This window comes from Hippocampus bargibanti, linkage group LG06 (genome assembly GCF_051943395.1).
Source record: "Hippocampus bargibanti isolate YZ-2025 linkage group LG06, ASM5194339v1, whole genome shotgun sequence".
Classification (NCBI taxonomy): domain Eukaryota; kingdom Metazoa; phylum Chordata; class Actinopteri; order Syngnathiformes; family Syngnathidae; genus Hippocampus; species Hippocampus bargibanti.
This window is the reverse complement of record NC_142739.1, coordinates 27,761,693-27,782,393: the sequence shown is the minus strand read 5'-3', so window position 1 is coordinate 27,782,393 and position 20,701 is coordinate 27,761,693. Positions and strand designations below refer to the sequence as shown.

At 42.2% G+C, this 20,701-nt stretch overlaps 1 protein-coding gene across 1 annotated transcript in view; it reads left to right on the top strand.

Moving 5' to 3' along the window:
- megf8 (multiple EGF-like-domains 8) overlaps window positions 1-20,701 on the top strand; it is a 36,528-nt gene that overhangs the window by 9,780 nt on the left and 6,047 nt on the right. Inside the window, exons 15-42 of the mRNA XM_088998485.1 lie at window positions 1,654-1,851; window positions 2,503-2,700; window positions 2,776-3,027; window positions 3,940-4,058; window positions 4,139-4,270; window positions 4,351-4,464; window positions 4,538-4,621; window positions 4,700-4,945; window positions 5,905-6,089; window positions 6,175-6,388; window positions 7,534-7,777; window positions 7,873-8,005; window positions 8,821-9,059; window positions 9,138-9,248; window positions 9,332-9,450; window positions 9,590-9,812; window positions 9,900-10,235; window positions 11,563-11,698; window positions 11,775-12,006; window positions 12,196-12,322; window positions 12,404-12,614; window positions 13,795-14,009; window positions 15,899-16,094; window positions 16,169-16,337; window positions 17,679-17,871; window positions 17,966-18,136; window positions 19,631-19,761; window positions 20,411-20,543. Of these exons, the coding sequence (XP_088854611.1) occupies window positions 1,654-1,851; window positions 2,503-2,700; window positions 2,776-3,027; window positions 3,940-4,058; window positions 4,139-4,270; window positions 4,351-4,464; window positions 4,538-4,621; window positions 4,700-4,945; window positions 5,905-6,089; window positions 6,175-6,388; window positions 7,534-7,777; window positions 7,873-8,005; window positions 8,821-9,059; window positions 9,138-9,248; window positions 9,332-9,450; window positions 9,590-9,812; window positions 9,900-10,235; window positions 11,563-11,698; window positions 11,775-12,006; window positions 12,196-12,322; window positions 12,404-12,614; window positions 13,795-14,009; window positions 15,899-16,094; window positions 16,169-16,337; window positions 17,679-17,871; window positions 17,966-18,136; window positions 19,631-19,761; window positions 20,411-20,543 (5,061 nt within the window). The remainder of the gene's footprint in view (window positions 1-1,653; window positions 1,852-2,502; window positions 2,701-2,775; window positions 3,028-3,939; window positions 4,059-4,138; window positions 4,271-4,350; window positions 4,465-4,537; window positions 4,622-4,699; window positions 4,946-5,904; window positions 6,090-6,174; window positions 6,389-7,533; window positions 7,778-7,872; window positions 8,006-8,820; window positions 9,060-9,137; window positions 9,249-9,331; window positions 9,451-9,589; window positions 9,813-9,899; window positions 10,236-11,562; window positions 11,699-11,774; window positions 12,007-12,195; window positions 12,323-12,403; window positions 12,615-13,794; window positions 14,010-15,898; window positions 16,095-16,168; window positions 16,338-17,678; window positions 17,872-17,965; window positions 18,137-19,630; window positions 19,762-20,410; window positions 20,544-20,701) is intronic.

The window sequence follows — 20,701 nt, the reverse complement described above, 5'->3', positions numbered from 1 at the left end:
ACAACAGGAAAGAAAGAACATCCTAATTTTGACGTCTCAACTTCATTTTTCTCAGGTTGCGCTGGGACAAAGCGAAGTGCTGTGATGGTCTTTTGAGACACGCATTTTCCTTTCCAAAATAGTGTTTTTCATTCATTCATATGCCATCATTTACCTAAAAAGATAATCACAACAGACTTTTCAAAAAATGCCTTTATTTAATATACAGTGATACCTCAGTTTTATGAACTTTTTGGTTTACGAACGTTACATTTGACAATTTTACCTTGGCATACGAACTTTACCTTGGCATACAAACTTTTTTCATACACGGAGCTGTCTGAGTGATGTGTCGTTCGTGAACGAGCCCGTTCTTCTAACAACAAAATGGCAGCCGACTGTTTTTGTCCTCAATTCCCTGCCCCAGTCTTCAATTAAAGCCACGTGATTGGTCAAGAACGCAGCAGTGAGGGGGCGTAGTTTAAACAATAAAGAGACATGAAGACAGTGAGAGTGTTTTCTCTTTGATAGTTCAAAGGCAGAGTGTAGACTGCAAGGTTAAAATATCCCATCAATCAGGCTCCACAAACAACCCGCACAAGCCATCTTTACACTTGATGCAAAAAGATATCAACCCAGCTAAACAGAACACAATTGATGAGGAACTAGATACAATTATCACAGAGAAAGCACCTACAAGGGATCATTCCTCAAGATGGCGAAAGAAGAAGGTTACGTTCCTCATCAAGTGTTTAATGCTGATGAATATACTCCAGAACAGTATTTTTATGCTTCTCTTGATTTTACATCATACTAGCTGACAAAATATTTGGATTAGATTGGTTGGATTGGCCTTTTTTAGCCTGGCAGTGGAGAAATGTACATTTCACAGCAACAAAGTGATGAAAGTAAGAGGAAAGGAAAGGAAGAAGTAGAAAAATAAAATACAGGAGCTGCTGTAAAAGTAGCCACTCACGCGCCGCCATCCAAAGTCAAAACAACAACAAATTTTATTTATTTATTTGTTTGTTTGTTTGTTTGCTTATTTATTTATTTTTTACATTGTTACTTCCGGGTTGAGTGAACGCAGGCGTGTGTGGTTGCCGCTGCTCACCCGCAGAAAAAATATCCTGTGACTAAAGTGCCCTTGAGATTTTTGAAAGTCGCTTATAAATGAAATGTATTATTATTATTATTATTAATAATATTATTTAAAAAACTAAATAAATAATTTGTACACAACACAAAAGACACAGACAGTCATTCAAACTTAAGCACATTCTGCATTCTGCACCCTCTTTGTTTTATGAATCAGTTCTAGATGAAAGAGGAGATGACCAAAGCGTCCTTTTCACTAGTGGATCAGGGCCTTCTTGGTGAAATGTGCACGTCTAGTACTAGCTAAATGACGAAAGCAAACACGAAGCTGTAGAATCCATTGACGAAAGGAGATTGTCTCACATCTCCTGTCCCACATCAATACGCTTCAATTCCAAGCCGCGGCAGTTCCCCATACGCATCCGCGCTCTGATGCTCCTTTCTTCCATCCAACCTCAAGTGGACAAGCAATTAAAAAGTCCAATTTCCATAGTATGTCCTCTTGAAGGCATTCCAGTGGTGTAGAGAATAGTGCCTCTGTTGATGTGTCTCCACATACCCCACCACTGTTGTCAGGTCTCCATCTTGCGCAGCACCACCATCATCCTCAGCCCGACCACCGAGATGGACGTGGCCCTGCAATTCAGGGGTTTCATCCACCCTCTTTGGGGCGCGCCAGCGGCCCCTCCCGCCGAGACTGTCTCCATGTGGGCTCGTATCCAGAGGCTCCATTTTGAGGCTCGGGTGGCATCGGGTCCCAACTCCAGCCAACTGGTGAGCAAAATGGAGTTAACCGTGACAATTGAAAACTGGGTTTGGTCGCAGTTGTCTTCTTATTTTATTTAGTCTCACAGAGATGTATTCATTTTCTGAAAATAAAGAAGCTATTTTGATAAAATAGCAAAACCCTTCACTAAATCGCCATGGTGGTGTGAGATTTAATTTGGATTGTGCTTAGTCATGCTGATGAGGTGATACCAGACTGAATGGGGCAATCAGGGCAGTCGTAGACTATAATCAGTCAGGACAATAGAAGTAATCAGTGTAGTCTCAGAGTATAGTCCTCTGCTCCCCCAACCTTAGAGCAGAGACCTATCATAACAGAAGTCTGGCACCGCCACCTCTGGACAGTTAGGATATAGGATCAGAGCTACCAGCAAAATTTTAGTTCGCTGACGAAGCCTCTTGGATAAGTAGCGAAACGTCTGACACCTTCAAACAAGTACAGATGACGGCTGAAGAAACCTTTTCATCAATTTCTGAAAACTAATTATGCATAATGAGAATCTCTCTTTGTTAATATATCCACGATTATGGGAAAACAAAATAAAATAAGACAATGCTGTCCAGTTTGCTTCCTGCTACCCGAGTAGACACCACCGTTATTTCAATACTAATAATAAATTTCATTTTGTGTTCGAGCAGGAGGTGGTCGGTCGTTGGGCGGCTCAGCAGGAAAAAGAGCTAAAGCTGCTATCTCGCCCGGATGGGGGGAAGCTGTTCTCCAACCTGACCAGAGGCAACCATTACCTGGTCCAGGCCGAGGGATACCTGAACAATTCCGGTTCAGGGCAGACCAGTGAGATGGCCCTCATCTGGAACCGAACTCTACCGGGAGGGAGCGTGAGTATTTCTTGCCTTCTTGTCCGGGCTCTGGTCCACCAACTTCATCTTATCTTCTCTCTTCTTGAACTGCAGGAAATCTCCTTCCTGTTCCTGGAACCATATCGTTCAGGTTCCTGTTCGGGCTACATGTCCTGTTTGGCATGTTTATCGGACCAGTCTTGCGGATGGTGCCCGTCGCTTTCCCGCTGCCTACTTCGGGGTCCTGACCCGGAGCCTTGCCCTGAGGGGGAGCTGGGAGGAGGGATGGCTCAGCGCCATCTTCTGCTGGCACCACAGCACTGCACACTGTGCGAAGAGTACAGAGATTGCTCGGCTTGTACTCAGGTATGCGTTCATGTTGCCAAAAGATTTCACACACATGATTTTGTAATCCATCCATCCATCCTCGGCGCGGATGGATGGATGGATGGATGGAGATTTTTTTTATCGCCTTCTCCCTTTAAATTTAAAATATTAAATTTATTGTAATCAATTAGATAAAAAATTCTACATTAATGGCATGATTGTGTATGAGAAAAAAATGTGTGGGAAATTGAGAATGCAGCCCAACTATATTATTTTATGTGAATAAAATTGATCATTTGTAGAAATGGAAAATCGTAAATGACTAAAGTTGTAATGCTAAGAGAATATATGCGTTGGCGCGAAAAAAAAATGAACTGTACATTTTTTTTAGAAAATTAATATTATTTACACATCCCGGATAGTTTTTGGAGAAAAACATTTATTTTGTTTGCATTTTAAAACTTGAAAACCATTCCCCACAACTTTTTTGGGGGGGGGTCAGTCAACGTAATTATTTTAACTCATTCACTGCCATTCCCGAATTTATTCAGGAATTCAAAATATGTCGTAGTGTGCCATTCCCGATTTGGTTCCGGTTTTGGTTTTTCTTGCGGTGGTGCCGATAAAGCGCTGGTCAGACATCTAGCAATGTTTTTTTTTTCCTTCCACGAGAGAGCAGCTTTTGTACAGTCGCCCCCATTTCAAGCTCAGATAACTCCTGACCCATCTAACTTAGGAATTCGCTCCATTGAATTTCCATGTAATCATAAAAGTCAATATTCTGTGTGTCCTGGAATTGGAGTGAAAATGACCAAAACAATGGCATTGGAGTGGACACATTATTGCACATTGTCTAGCCGTCTGTGAATGAGTTAAATGTAAACCAGGGTTCGACGAACTGCATCCTATTTAGAGCTTCCCCTTTCCAATGGCGACTTTAACCTCCCGCAGGACCTCTACTGCGAGTGGCAGATCAACTCCAGCAAGAAAGGAGACTACCAGTGCAGCAGGAGAGGCCGCTTGGAAGGCTCCATACGTCACCCTTCAGGCTGTCCCAGAATCTGCAACCAGTGAGACTCATACAATCATACTCTTAATAGATGAATTAATAGTAAGCACCCTCAATGCTGTTCATCTTTTCTCCACCAAGGCGCAAGACATGTTCCGAGTGCCTCTCCAACTCCAGCCAGTGTGCTTGGTGTGAATCCGCCCAGGCTTGCTTCTATTTTGCCGCCTATCTTACTAAGTACCCTTATGGAGAATGCAGGGACTGGTATGACAGGTAACAATCACGCAACACTTCTCAAACATCGCCAAATGTTATTCTGAATCTTAATTTTTACCATTTCCTGACTTTCCCAGTGTGCATTCGGTTCCGCAATGCAAGCAATGTTCCGCTTTAAACACTTGCAACGACTGCCTGCGAACGTTCCAGTGCGGCTGGTGCGGCGACTACAACAACCCGACCATTGGAAAGTAAGTCGAGTTGATTGAGCAATCGTGTGATTCTTTTTACGTTGCCATTTTATTTATTCATTTAAATTTTTAGATGCTTAAGAGGCGATTGGGCTGGAATGGACGACCCCTACGCGTTTAACTGCAGCGTGGCGGTCGCTGACGCCAGAGCCGCAAAGTCAGTCCTTCCATCAACCATCCCATCAAAAAAGAAATCGGATGATTTGATTTGATGATTCTTCCGTTTTTCTTCCAGCCCTGAGCCGCAGACCTCTGCCCCGCCTTGTCCTCTGGACATGGACATGGAGCTCGATCTGGAGCAGATGGAAGACGAAGAGCAAGACGCCGTATGGTCTTACCCCACTTGCCCCGATGTAGAAGAATGCCGACTGGGCCTCCACAACTGCCACCTTTTCGCCACTTGCATCAACACCCCCACCTCTTACGAGTGCCACTGCGAACGAGGCTACACGGGAGACGGCACTTTGCATTGCAACCAGACGTAAGGCTTATGCATTTTGTCACCATTTAAAATGGTTTTCAGGGTTCACGATGGCTTTTCAAACAAACTTTTTGTCAATGGACTAATGATAAAAGCAGTTTTAAACATCCTCTGTGTTTTAAGGGACCGGCCTAAACGTGTTCCCGCTATTTTTTATTTATTTTTTGTCAATTCATAGACTTTACAAGCAACAAATAGCGAGCTAGCTCACAAGATAGCTAGCAAGCTTCTTGAGATAGCTAGCAAGCTTGCGAGATAGCTAGCTAGCTCGGTCGCGAGATAGCTAGCTCGGTCGCGAGACAGCTAGCTAGCTCGGTCGCCAGACAGCTAGCTAGCTCGGTCGCAGACAGCTAGCTAGCTCGGTCGCGAGACAGCTAGCTAGCTAGGTAGCTATATAGATTAAGATTAAACAAACGAAAAAACAAATAAACACACCCAGTGAATAAACAAATACATAAACGAATAAATACACAGATAAATAAATAGATGAATCAACAAAAATAAATACAAAAAATAAACACAAATATACATACAGACAACTAAATAAATGAATGGATGGATAGATAAATAAATGGATATGTAAATAAATAAAAAACAAATAAAATAAAAAAACCCACAAATAAACACATACATACAGTAAATAAACACATACATAAATGAATAAATACACAGATAAATAAATAGATAAATCAACAAAAATAAATACGTAAACATAAACACATAAATATACACACAGACAACTAAATAAATGAATGGATAGATAAATGGATAGATAAATAAATGGATATGTAAATAGAAAAAAAACAAAATAAAAAATAAACAAGCTTAGCTTAGCTTCGTCCATAAACACTGCACAGCAAGACCACTCAGGGGAGCCAACTATTGCCCTACAAACCATTTAAAAATCTCATTTTCCACCACTGAAAAGATATTTCACCTAAAACCCTCCTCATCCTCAGCTGCTACAACGAGTGCAGAGAGGGCCAGTGCAGCGGCAGCCCGCGCTTCGAGTGTGAATGCTCACTGGGTTGGACATCCGATCCCGAGACTTTGGTTCTGAGCGGCGTTGAATGCGATGTGGACTGTGGCTGCAACTTTCACTCCACCTGCATTACTGCGCCGGGGATATGCGATGAATGCCAAAGTGCAACCTAAAAAAAACAAAAAAACAAGATTTTATCTCCTTCAAGTCCGGCACAAACTGAATTTCCTCCGGCTTTTCTTTTCAGATTGGACTACGGGGCCCCACTGTGAGCACTGTCGCCCAGGGAGCTTCGGCTCGGCAATGGCCGACAGCGCTGGATGTCTCCAGTGTGAGTGTAACGGCCACGGAGACCCCCTGCGGGGATATTGCCACAACCAGACTGGCCAGTGCTACTGCACACATAACACTCAAGGCCTGCACTGTGACTCCTGCTTGCCCGGTTACTACGGTGACCCCAGGTAAATGCTCATTCAGCACATTTTGTGATTTTTTTTTTTTTTTTTTTTTTTTTTTTTTTTTTTTTTATCGTGACGGATGCATTCCAATCCCACCCATAAAAGGCTCAATATTAACTCATTCACTGCCAGACGATGTGCAAAAAATGTGTCCAATCCAGTGCCAGGGTTTTTGTCATTTTCACTCAAACCCACAGAATATTGAGTTTTAGTACTACATAAACATTAACTTCTTTCATCAGAAAAAAAAAAAGTTAATTCCTAAGTTATATGGGTGTGAAGTTATCTGCGCTTCAAATACGGCCGGCTGTACAAAAGCAATTGCAGCCTGAACTGGAAAAGAAGAAAAAAAAAAAAACATTGCCATATGTCTGACCAGCGCTTTATCAGCACCCCTTGCAAGAAAAACAAAAACCCGAAGGAATTCGGGAATGGAGCGCCACCTCATGCTTCCCAATTCCCGAAGAAATTTGGGAATGGCAGTGAATGAGTTAATATGCTTTCTATCTATTTGAGTTACTTCCGGGTTGAGTGAACGCTGGCACTGTAAAGTGACCTTGAGAGTTTTGAAAGGTGCTTATAAATAAAATGTATTATTATTATTATTAGTTTTCTATCGAAAGAAAACTAAAATTATTCAAATGTAAAGATAAAGTTACAAGGTGGAGATAGTTTGTCATAAAATAGAGTAGCGTAAGAAACCTCAGACTCTCTTCTTTCATTGGAGAAAATGTTCATTCCTACGTTAAATGGGTCTGGAGTTATCTAAGCTTGAAATGGGGGTGGCTGTACAAAATACAATACAATACATATTGATTTATTTAGCGCTTTAACAACAGCTGAAGCTGTAACAAAGCGCTAACGTGGACAAAAGGCAAATGCTGCCTCGTTGTGGAAGGGAAAAACATTGCCAGAGGTCTGATCTGTGCTTTATCGGCACGCCCCTCAAGAAAAAAACAAAAATCTGAGCAAATTCGGGAATGGGGCTCCATGTCACACTTTTCAATTCCTAAATAAATTCGGGAATGGCAACCAATGTTTTAAGAGAGCTCTTAAAATATAGATATATATATTAATAATAATCTCACGCCTCTCGCACACATTTCAAAGTGATTTTGTTTCAAATCTGCATTTTCCCCTTCCTCCAGGAATAATGGCACTTGCTACCGACAGTGCCAAGGACGCTCTGTGCTTCTCTCCTCCACTTCCTCATCCCCCGGCGTACCGCTCTCCTCATCCCTGGGCTGGCGGAGCGGCACTGAAGGCAAAAGTGGACTCTCCCATTGCCTTTGGGTACTTTCGGTGACCGAGAACCTGGCGCCGTGTCTCCCCAGACAGCCGTGTCCGCCCGTCGCCCTCACGCTGCACCCCGACTCCCATACGCACTGTAAAGTGAGTCAGCGTGTTCCATTGTCTGCTTTTACCGGAACGCTGTGTTGTATTAGCGTAGCATCAAAAAAACGCAACACCATGTCGTTATTTTCCAGAGCTCATACGTGTACGTGTTCGACGGCCTTCCCCGTTTCCTGGATAACGGCGTCGTACATTCAGATCATAACTTGATCGGCGCGTTTTGCGGCACCACGAGAACGCAGCCTATCACCGTTGAAGCCACCTCAGGTACCACTACACCACAGGTGTCAAAGTCAAGGCCTGGGGGCCAAATCTGGACCGCCACTTCATTTTTTTCGGCCCGTGAAAGTAAACCAAACTACAGTTTATTTCTTTAATGACATCACAATATCATATTTATTATGCATGAAATAAGGTACATTGTGTGTAGTTTAAAAGCTTATTTAGTAGAATATTATGTTTTATGGGGATCTGGGAACGTATTATTCTCATTTTAATGGTTTCCTATGGGAAGTTAATGTTTCGAATACACACTTTTCGCCTTGCACACACTTTCGTGGAACCAATTAAATTCATAAACTGAGGTATATTCAGATTATTAAAACATAGTCTTCTTGATTTAAATACCACGTCCTTCTACGTTCCAAGCACCTAGATCCACAAACCAACAGAACATAGACATTTTAATGGGTTTTCTTTACATGAACTGATAGATTTGTAACCTGGCTAAAGAGCTCTTTCTGTGAAGGACTTTATCAAGTCCTAAATGAATCCAAGGCCGGATCTCTTACATGAAGATGTTCACCTCAGATTAACCCCAGATTTTCCGTGCTTCCGTTGTGGGCCTTGTGTTCGGCCAACTAACCATTCAACAGAAACTTTAAAATATGATAACTTCTATTCTGTCCATTCTAAATAATTATTTTTAACTTTAAATTTGAAAACTTGTTATTCATTAGTTTGTTGTGCGCTCTAGATGTAATATGTGGAGGGGATTAAACATTTTCATGGCTTCTCCAAATTTGTAACGGCCCCCCGATATGAAACTAACTACAATATGTCCATCTTTTCCCCCCCGCCAGGTGTAATCTCAGTCTACTTCGAAGCCAACGTCTCATCAAACAAACCCCAAGGCTTCAATGCATCCTTCTGGGTACGACGATGTCGCCATGGCGGCGACGGCTCGCCCGTATGTCCGGGTGGCGCGCAGTGCCAAGACGGGCTTTGCCAATGCCCCCCGGGATACGGGGGCCCACACTGCGACCGCCCCGTTTGTCCTCAAAATTGTGGACTTGCGGAGGGACGTGGTACTTGTAATATAGTAAGCGACGTGATCATATACGATGGTGACGGTGTGATTTGGTTCCAATGTTTTAAACGTCGCCTTTGCTTCTTTTAGACGCTGGGAGTGTGCATATGCTCCGAAAACTGGGTCGGTTCTGACTGCGCTGTCCCCCGAGACTCCAACAGCCTGATTTGGGAGACGCTGCTGGACACGCAATTGACGGTGGTATGGCATGAATACGCCAATGCGATACACGCTCAATGCTGTGTAGCACCATGGTTTTAAACACCCTTTTTTTCCCCCAATAGAACCAGGCTCACAGGTTCCTCCACAGGATGGGCCACTCGTTGGTTTCTGAACCTCATGGCAACCTTTGGATGTATGGGGGACTTTCTCTTTCAGAGGGAATTCTCGGAAATATTTACAGGTAACCAAAAGTTCCATCACTGATATTGTTCAGAATGAGGGTCATTTTTAATAATGATAATAATAATAATAGTAATAATGAAAGAAGTAAACACTTTGATTTTCGATCTCTCCGATGACTGCTTTCCATCACGTTTCAGATATTCCGTGTCGGAGCGCCGTTGGACTCAAATGTTGACAAGTTCGGCAGACGATGGTTCAACCCCGGCGCCTCGTTATCATCACGCCGCCGCCCTGCTGAGCAGCTACGAAATGGGAACCAGTCACAGTTGCATGCTGGTAGTGGGCGGAGTCACTCAGGACTCGGTTGCCATGGACACTTGGAGTCTCAACCTCAGCAGTTTGGTCTGGAGAGAGCACAAGGTAGAGAAACGGGGTTGTCATGTGGAAGTTGCGATATTTGTACCTCAAACTGATTCCTCTCAACTCCTCTTTTACACTCTGTGACAGAGTTCAGTGTTGCCTTCGGTGGCGGGCCACACGCTGACAGTACGTCGGGACAACTCAGTGCTCTTGATTGGCGGTTACTCCCCGGAAAACGGTTTCAACCACCACCTGCTTGAGTTCAGCCCCCATACGGGAAATTGGACGATCGTAGCGCACACCGGCACGCCGCCGACGGGCTTATACGGCCACTCGGCCGTTTACCACGAGCAGACGGATGCTGTCTATGTGTTTGGGGGTTATCGTTTCCACGTGGAGGCTGTGGAACCCTCAGGAGAGCTTTACAGCTTGTACTACCCCAATTTCACCTGGTCGCTCTTGGTACCCTCGCAGGGTAACAAAGTAAGAAGAGCTACTTTGTAATTGTAGGCAATTTGACCACCATTGATGCATTTTTTTCATAATTTATAATAGAATGTTTTTTTAATAATAATAATAATTATAGATTTCATTGATAAGCGCCTTTCAAAACTCTCAAGGTCACTCTAGCTCTCTATCTAGCTGTCTCGCAAACTATGCCGCTAGCTAGACATCTAGCTGTCTCGCTAGCTATCTATCTAGCTGTCTCGCTAGCTATCTTGCTATCTACCTATCCAGCTGTCTTGCCACCGATCTAGCTGTCTCGCTGGCTATCTCGCTAGCTATCTCGCTAGCTGTCTCGCTAGCTATCCATTTAGCTGTCTCGCTAGCTATCTAGCTAAAAAAAATACATCTTTTTGTATCAATATTGTCTATTTCTGACATTCAGCTCTTTTTTTGTTTTGTTTCTGTTTTTGCTTTGTCGATCTAGCTATCTATCTACCTGTCTTGCTAACTATATCCAGCTGCCTCGCTAGCTATTTCATTAGTTATCTCGCTAGCTATCTAGCGAAAAAAAGTTTTTTTTAATCAAGATTGTCTATTTCTGACATTCCACTCTTTTTTTGTTTTGTCTATCTAGCTGTTTCGCTAGCTATCTATCTAGCTGTCTCGATAGCTGTCTCGATAGCCGTTCTAGCTAAAATAATAATTATTATAGATTTCATTGATAAGCGCCTTTCAAAACTCTCAAGGTCACTCTAGCTGTCTATCTAGCTGTCTCGCGAACTATGCCGCTAGCTAGACATCTAGCTGTCTCGCTAGCTATCTATCTAGCTGTCTCGCTAGCTATCTTGCTATCTACCTATCCAGCTGTCTTGCCACCGATCTAGCTGTCTCGCTGGCTATCTCGCTAGCTATCTCGCTAGCTATCCATTTAGCTGTCTCACTAGCTATCTATCTAGCTGTTTCACTAACTAGCTTGCTAGCTATCTCGCTAGCTATCTTGCTCAAAAAAAGACATCTTTTTGTATCAAGATTGCCTGTTTCTGACATTCAGCTCTTTTTTTGTTTTGTTTCTGTTTTTGCTTTGTCGATCTAGCTATCTATCTACCTGTCTTGCTAACTATCTATCCAGCTGCCTCGCTAGCTATTTCACTAGTTATCTCGCTAGCTATCTAGCGAAAAAAAGTTTTTTTTTTAAATCAAAATTGTCTATTTATGACATTCCACTCTTTTTTTGTTTCGTCTATCTCACTATGTATCTAGCTGTTTCGCTAGCTATCTATCTAGCTGTCTCGATAGCCGTTCTAGCTAAAAAAAGAAATCTTTTTTTTAATCAAGATTGTCTGTTTCTGCCTTTTTTTTGTAGCCCATGTCCCGTTTCTTCCACGCCGCAGCCCTGATGAAAGACACCATGGTCATCGTGGGGGGGCAGACAGAAGCAGAGGATTATAGCAACTCTGTGTTCTTGTACCAAATTAACTGCAACACCTGGATCCAACCAGGTTGTCCATCTCAATACTTCTGCGTCTTCCTCAAATGCGTTATTTTGTCCTAACGTGGCCTCCTCGTATCTCTCAGATTCTGCCATTGGCGACTCAGTCAATCGCTCTGTGTCTCTCGCCATGACGAGCTGGGGCGGCAGCCTGTTCTTATCGGGGGGCTTCAACGGGGTCACCTTGGGACGACTCCTGAACCTAACGATGCCCGCTGATCCCTGTGCGGTGATGTCCACGCCGGACACTTGCAACGCCACTACCGGCAGCTGCGTTTGGTGCCGGGGGGCCTGCGCGTCTTCCGATAGTGCTGAACGGTAACGCATGAGCGTTCGGTTGAAGTTTTTTTTCAACAGTCGAACTTGAAAAGTTGCTCAATGATGTCATCAATTTCACCGTTGACCACTGTATAAATAAAATGTGGTCATATTTTCATATTTAGACGACATATTTTGACTGTTTTGTCAATATTTAGCATTTATTTCCTTTCGCGCTCTTCCAAATAGAATGGGCTGTTTCGCTGGCCAGTCGCCCTGTTCGCCAACCCCGCGCCAACCGGATCAATGCCGCAGACTTAAAACCTGCAGCGAATGCCTTGCGCGCCATCCCAAGACATTCTCGGGTCCATCGCAGGTTGGTCCCGCCGCCGAGTTACCGCAACACCACCGAGACGTGACTCCTCTGTGTTAAATCTTTGCCTTCTGGTCTCCCCAGCATGCTTTCCAATGCAAGTGGTGCACCAACTGCCCCGAGGGGGCTTGCATCAGCAGTTCGGTCAGCTGCACATCGGAACACGACTGTCGCATCAACCAGCGTGAGATCTTTCTTTCCAGCAATTGTACGGAAACCAGCTGCGAGGCTTCTGACTGCCCCAAATGCACAGCGTCGGGAAAATGCATGTGGACCCGCCAGTTCAAGCGCACAGGTCAATAACCTTCCCATCATTAAAAAAAAAAAATACTACTGTATTTTCTGGTGTATAAGGTGCACACAAAAGCCTTGATTTTCTTGATTTATTATTATTATTATTTTCTCTTTTTTATATATTTGTATATTATATTTGGAAAACTTTTTTCATTACTGTATTTTCCTGTGTCCAAGACGATTCGAAGTAAAAGGCGCACCCCCAATGAATGGTGTATTTTCATTTTCTTTCCATATATAAGGCGCATCGGACTATATTGTATATATGTTATATTTGAAAAACGTTTTTCATTCATTGAAAGTGCGCCTTATACTCCGGTGCACCTTATACAGTAAAGTCTCGTTATATCGATATCGGATATATCGATAGTCCCGGTTATATCGATACTATTTCTATGCACGCACGGAGAAAATTACATGCAAACAGGGTTGGATATATCGATAGTCCCGGTTATATCGATATTTTTTCGGACTCCCTTGAATATCGATATAACGAGACTTTACTGTATATGGAAAAAGTATGAAAACACACCATTCATTGGAACACACCATTGATGAAAACACACCATTCCTTATACACCGGAAAATCCGGTAAAATTGGCACAATATTGAAATTTCCAATTAATATATTTGTGTGCGTGAAAAAGAAAATTATTCTGCCCATGTTTGATTCGTAGCAAAAAATAAACTAGTCTTTATTTATCTATTTATTTAATTATTTATTTGTTCACTTATTTGTTGAGTTATTTATTTATTTACATACTTGTTACATATTTGTTTGTTATTTGTTCGCTTATTTCTTTGTCCACCCGATTATTTATTCACTTGATTGTTCATCCCTTTATTTATTTGTGTATTTATTTGATCGCTTGCTTATTTGTTTGTTCATCAGTTTATTTACTTTATGTATTCAAATATTTGGTTATTTGTTTGTTTTCGTTCACCCATTTATTTATCTATTTATCTAACCGTCCTTCATTTATCTATTTATTTATATAAGTGTGTATGTATATATTTATTTATCTATTTATTTGTTTGTTTGTTTATTTATTTATTTATTTCACTTGGTGGGGGTGACAAAAGTCCCACATTTGTGAACACTTGACCGTGCTTTTGTCAACCATCCAAATATTCTATTTGTCCCAAAATGGCACTCACCGACGATGTCCTCTTTTCACCAGGCGAGACACGGCGCATCCTGAGCGTCAACCCCACGTATGACTGGACCTGCTTCAGCTACGCCCTCCTCAACGTCTCACCCATGCAGGTGGAATCCTCGCCGCCGCTACCATGCCCCTCGCCCTGCCACACCCTGCTCAACTGTAGCCTCTGCCTCGGATCCAGAGGCTCTGACGGCGGTTGGCAACATTGCGTGTGGAGCATGGCCCTGCAGCAGGTAAGAGGGACGAGCGCTGTGGGTGGGTGTTTATAATAATAATAATAATAATATTCTTTTCCTTTCGGCTTTTCCCCTCAGGGGTTGCCACAGCGAATCAATGTCCTCCATCTATCCCGGTTTTGTGCATCCTAATAATAAAAATAAAAATAATAATAATAATAGTAGTATTAATAATAATAATACTAATAATTGTAATAATAGTGGCAGTGGTAGTAGTAGTAGTAGTAACAGTAATAGTTGTAATAATAATAAATTTCATTTCATTTATACGCGCCTTTCAAAACTCTCAAGGTCACTTTACAGTAACGCGATAAATTTTTCTGTGGGTGAGCGGCGGCAGCCACATGCGCCAGCGTTCACCCAACCCTGAAGTAACTCAAATAGATTGAATGCAAGCTAGTCAGCTCATAGATAGATAATAGCTAGCTAGCTAGCTTGCTAGCCAGACAGCCATATAGCTAGCGAACCAGCCATATAGCTAATAGATAGCTTCTAGCTAGCCATCTAGATAATAATAATACATTTAATTTCGAAGCACCTTTCAAAACTCTCAAGGTCACTTTACAGACACGGACGGGATAATTTTTCCTGTGGGTGCTGTTGAGTTAAAAAATATAACCATTTTCAAAATATACAGACACTCCCCTACTTCTTGTGAATATGGACATTAATTCGTGACCATTAAGTTATTATACAATTACAACACCCTTCTTCAGCATGGGAGCGACTTTTCAAATGACCTAATCAAAATAATCGACCCATTATATTTACTGAGAAATATATTGAAGATTCTTGCAACTTATGTTGATGTATAACTGCAAATGTTGCACAACACAATATAATTATGTACACTTTTTTGCCATTACCTGAGTTCACTCTAATAACTGGCAGACGATACAAACGCACTTTGAAAATGTCGTTGTGAAAAAAAGTCCTCCCATTCTGCATGGAAGTGATGCTTTTTTTCTTCTTACTTGATCCAGCTCTCCCATTCGTTTTTAGAACCTATAAAGAGCCGTTTAAAGGACAACCGACGTCACTTTTTTGTTTAACTGACACCAGAAAAACGTTTTATAGCATCTAAAATACCCAAAACATGCAGTATGATATTTTTAGTCAAAGGCAAAACACCAATAAAAATGACTTAAAGTGTCCAAAATCTGCAAAAAAAATTGAGCTGCGAATTGGGCATTTTTAGAAAGTCCCGCCCCCATTTCGTGACGCATTGCTTGTGAATCAAAACAATGGCTTCAGATTCGGAGAATGTGCTTTCTTGTTACACATCCAGTTGATTCAAATAGTCCTGATGAGCAAAGCATACATGTTTGCAAAATAATTTATTTGGGCCATTTTGAGGCAAACGGGCGGGGGGGAATGTCTCACCCAAAAAGAGGCAGAAAAATGGCGACCTGCTCCCGTGAGGAATGAATCAGCCCGTTTCCACAGGCTGATACAATCCTTCCATGGAGTTTGCCTCCCTCTGCTGGCGGCTTTTGGGTTTAAGACATGGTTAAAAAAAAACAGTCCAGCAAAATACATTGACGTGATGGAAAGACGCTACAATGCGTCTTTTTTACGGTGAGGAGGCGGTCCTTTTCTGACGTCACGTACGGACTCGTAACCAACTCAAAAACAAGACTTCCTGAATGTTCAGCGCGAGTCTTAAAATGTAACATATAGCTATATGCGGTGGAATCTTATTAAAATACGCTCAGTAGAAGTCATTTGAAGCCATTTTACAAATTATGGACACAACTTGTCCGCAGACGTCGGTTGTCCTTTAGGAGGAAAAAAAAACAGCAGAAGATTAGGATGCAACTAAGAGCTAGCTTGTTAGACGGATGCATACACATCACCTGACTAATTTCCGATGCCGCTTCCCGCAGTGCATGAGTCCATCCTTCGTGCCACTACGATGTGAAGCGGGCCAGTGTGGTCGCCTTCTCTCCGGCGGGGACTCCTGCTCTCCACAATGCTTCCAACTCACCCAGTGCTCCCGGTGTATCGCCAGGCCCCAATGCGGCTGGTGCGCCACGCGAGGGGGAAACGGAGCAGGATACTGCCTTCAAGGAGGACTTGACGGTGACAACCCTTCATTTTGGATCGCCGATTCCCTGAATTTTTTCGTCCTGGTTTTAACCCGTTTGTCCTCACAGGAATCAGTGAGGGTGTGTGTCCGCTGCGCAACAGTAGCTGGTCCTTCCTGCACTGCCCGCAGGAGGATGAGTGCGCAAATGGACATCATCATTGCAACAGCACCCAGGACTGCCATGACCTTTCTCAAGGATACCACTGCACTTGTAAACAAGGCTACATACTCAGCAGGTGAGCTCACCGGTCACCAGTCTCATAAAGTCAGCGTACGTGTAGAGACAACTCAATTTGTTTTTTTATAGTGGCCTAAAGGGTCGTTCGAAACGGTGAAATTGCATAACGCAGTGGTTCTTCTTCTTTGCTTGTTTGCACCTCATTCAATTCACCAACCTGTTCTCGCACCGTCTTCCGGAATTAATGAAAAGCAATATTGATATCACAATCATAATATGCAAGTAATAAAACGGTCTGGATGTACAGGTAACATCCGAGTTACAACCGGTGCGACATATGACCACCCGTACTTACGACCACAACCACCAAACCCTTTTTGTTTATGTTTTAATTCTACGTGGGGCCGGGCCGTGGGGTAAGGCCGGGGAGAAGGCAACCGGTCGCACACCGGCGACCCTGACCCACGCCCGTGGCATCCGAATCAGATTTTTTTGCAAGTCATGGCGGTGGTAGGGACCTATCATCGCAGGGGTCTGGGATCGCCACCTCTGGACAATAAGTGTATATATATATATATATATATATATATATATATATATATATATATATATATATATAGAGAGAGAGAGAGAGAGAGAGAGAGAGAGAGAGAGAGAGAGAGAGAGAGAGAGAGAGAGAGAGAGAGAGAGAGAGAGAGAGAGAGAGAGAGAGAGAGAGAGAGAGAGAGAGAGAGAGAGAGAGAGAGAGAGAGCCAAAATTACCAGCAAATTTTAGTTCGCTGACGAAGCCCCTTGGATTAGAAACATCCGACACCTTCAAAGTAGTACAGATGACGTCTGAAGAAACCTTTTCATCAACAGTATAGCACATACCTTACAGTATCGAAATAATGCACACTGCAAGAATCGAAACAAGGGTGCGTAAAATCCTACTAGACCCTCTGCACCCTGCCCACCACCTTTTCCAGCAACTCCCCTCAGGCTGGTGCCGCCGATCCATGTGCACTAAATCCAGAAAACATTTAAACAGCTTCTTCCCTCAAGCCATTAATTCTTTAAACAGCAACTCAAATATAACTCGAAAGTGCCCTTTTGCAATTTTTTTTAAAGATGATACTAGTACAAATTCCTTGTGTGTTCTACATACTTGTCAAAAAAAGATTCTTCAGATTATGAATTAAATGCCACCTCTTTGACAATGCAAAATAAACAATGGAACGAACATGCCACTTTTCAGAAGCTAAACTGTTAGCAAACGCCACACTGTGAAGCCCCCCCAAAAACAGCTCAAAACCGCTCTGCTCACATTGCATCGTGTTCAACTCTAGATCTGAGACTATCGCATTCAAATGTATTATTATTAATAATCAATATAATTTTCCTTTCATCTTGTGTCCAGCCTGAGTGGTCAGTGTGAGCCGGTGTGCGCTCAAGGCTGCGTAAACGGGACGTGCGTATCACCCGGCGTGTGCCGTTGTCACTTTGGCTTCGTGGGGGACAACTGCTCCTCCCAGTGCAGCTGCAACAAACACAGCAACTGCGCCAGCGTCGCCAAGTCCGACGTTTGCCTCGAATGCCACAACAACACCATCGTGAGTCATTAAGATTTATACGGCACGCATTCGTTGGGGTGTTTTTTTTTTTTTTTTTTTTTTTTAACGCTTTCGTCTTACCCGGTGATTGCAGGGTAAGCATTGCGAGAAGTGCAAGCCGCTGTTCGTGGGCTCAGCTAAAGGCGGCGGCACCTGTCGGCCGTGTCGGGAGTTCTGCCGGGGAAACAGCGCTTTGTGTCTGTCACGCGATGAGCATAAGAAGGCCCAAGAGAACCCGCGACGCTTTCCCCTGGAGTCCAATAGCGTGAGTAGCGAGGGCGTCGGAATGAAGTTGACAGTTTGAAGAATTGGCGAAAACCCGTGAAGGACTCGACCTAAGTTTTATTCATGATACTCGACTTGGATTTGAAGGACACAATTTGACCAGGTTTGCATTCTTACATGTGTTTATTTTACAATACATTTTCCATTTGTTTGGCTTTTAAAACAGTATTTTCTGCACTATAAAAGTTAATTTCCACCCCAGAGAAGTTGTGCGTGGTGCATGCTGGGATATATAAAACGGCGTTTCATTTCGGTCATCTCTTTGCAAAAAAAAAACTTTTTTTTTCTCGATTTTGCGGTAATTTTTTCATTTTGGCACAATTATTAGAAATTTAAAATGTTGCGGGGTTTTTTTGTATTTAGTGTCGCAAGATAAAAATAAATACACAAAACAAACAATTTAATAAATTTAAAAAAAATCATGAATGAATGAATTAATGAAGAAATGAATGAATAAATAAATACATAAATAAGTACATAAATACATTAACAGATTAACACATTAACAAATTAATAAATTAACACATTAATAAATTAATAAATTAACACATCAATAAATTAATAAATTAGTGCATTAATGTATTAATGCATTCATAAATTAATCAATTAATCTATTAATCCAGTAATCCATTAATACATGAATAAATTGACAAATTGAGACAGTGATAAATTAATACACTAATACATTAATACACTAGTACATGTATACATTTATACATTAAAAAGTTGATCAATTAATAAAAATACTACATTAATAACAAATAGAGCCGTGTATTTCTGAAAATGTTCAGGCCAAAATATTCCATGGATACCCCTAAGGAACAAAAGTTTGAAAGAAGGAAGATTGGGAAATTTCTGAAAATTCGATTCATTTTTGTATTGTGATAAACTATGATAAAACAACTGGAATATTTTTGATCTCATAAAAACATGATAAAACACTACATATTATTCTATTCTGCAATTTCTGTTTTCGTGTTTGATACCACATAAAGGAAAATGATGGCAAAATCGACATTTTAAAATATGTCAATCATTGAAGGTGCGCCTCATAATGCAATGCAGTCTTACAGTGCGGAAAATACAGTGTTTTTTAATTTTATTTTTAAATTTGCACACAAACCTTGCAATGCGCCACTCGGCTATCCAATTAATGATGCTAGTAGTGTTCGTCTTATGTTCTGATTGGATTGGATGTACCTTTATTCATCTCGCAGTGGAGAAATGCACATTTCACAGCAGCAAAGTTATGAAAGGAAGAGGAAAGAAAGAAGCAGAAAAACAAAATACAGGAGCTGCTGGAAAGGCAGCCACTCTCTGCGCCATCTTGAAATCAATCATTATAAATTATTATTATTTTTTGTCTACTTGTTCCTCCAACATTCACTGAAAAATTAGCTACTGCAAGCCTGTAATACTTTTGTAATAGTCGTGTCCAAGTGAGAGACAATAAAGACTTTACCATCTTCAACAGATCCACACATGGGTATCCGAGGGTCCCACCGAGGAGAATGCGGTGTGCGTCAGCTGCCAGAACAACAGCGTTGGCGACAAGTGCGAGAGCTGCCTCGGCGGCTACTTCCTGCTACAGGGGAAGTGTGAGAAGTGAGTGGTTGCCATTTTGATTAACACATTGATTAATTCATCCACTGCCAGACAATGTGCAAAAATGTGTCCACTCCAGTGCCAGGGTTTTTGTCATTTTCACTCAAATTCCAGGACCCACAAAATGTTGAGCTTTACGACAGAATAAACTTTCTATCCAGCGTAAGAAACCTTACACTCTCTTCTTTCATCAGAAAAAAAGTTAATTCCTAAATTATATGGGTCTGAAGTTATATGACCTTGAAACGAGGGCAGCTGTCCAATATACAATGTAATACATACATATTGGTTTACATAGCGGTTTAACAGCAGCTGAAGCTGGAACAAAGTGCTAACATGGAAAAAGGGGAAAAGCTGAACCATTGTGGAAGGGAAAACATTGCCAGAGGTCGGGCCAGCGCTTTATCGGCTGCCGGCAAGAAAAAAACAAAACCCGAACAAATTCAGAAATTGTGCTCTACGTCATATTTTCAATTCCTCAATAAAATCAGAAATGGCAGTGAATGAGTTAACACATTAAGGCACAGGTGTCAAAGTGAAGGCCCGGGGGCTAGATGTGATCCGCCATATAATTTTATTCGGCCCGTGAAAGCAAATCAAGCACCCTAGCATTAAAGCAACCAAAAAAAAAATGTCCTCCCAAATTCAGGTGTCAGTGTAACGGCCACGCAGACACGTGCAACGAGCACGACGGCACGGGTTGTCCGTGCCAGAACAACACTGAGACCTCCTCCTGTCTCAGTAGCCCCCAGAGCGACCGCAAAGACTGCTACAGACAACAGGTACTGAACTTAAGAGACATAAATGTGTGGTACAGTGATACCTCAGCTTACAAAGTTAATTAGTTGCCAGAAAGTGTGTGTAAGGCGAAAAGTGTGTCTTCCAAACATTAATTTCCCATATGAAACCATTAAAAATGACAATAATCCGTTCCCAGGTC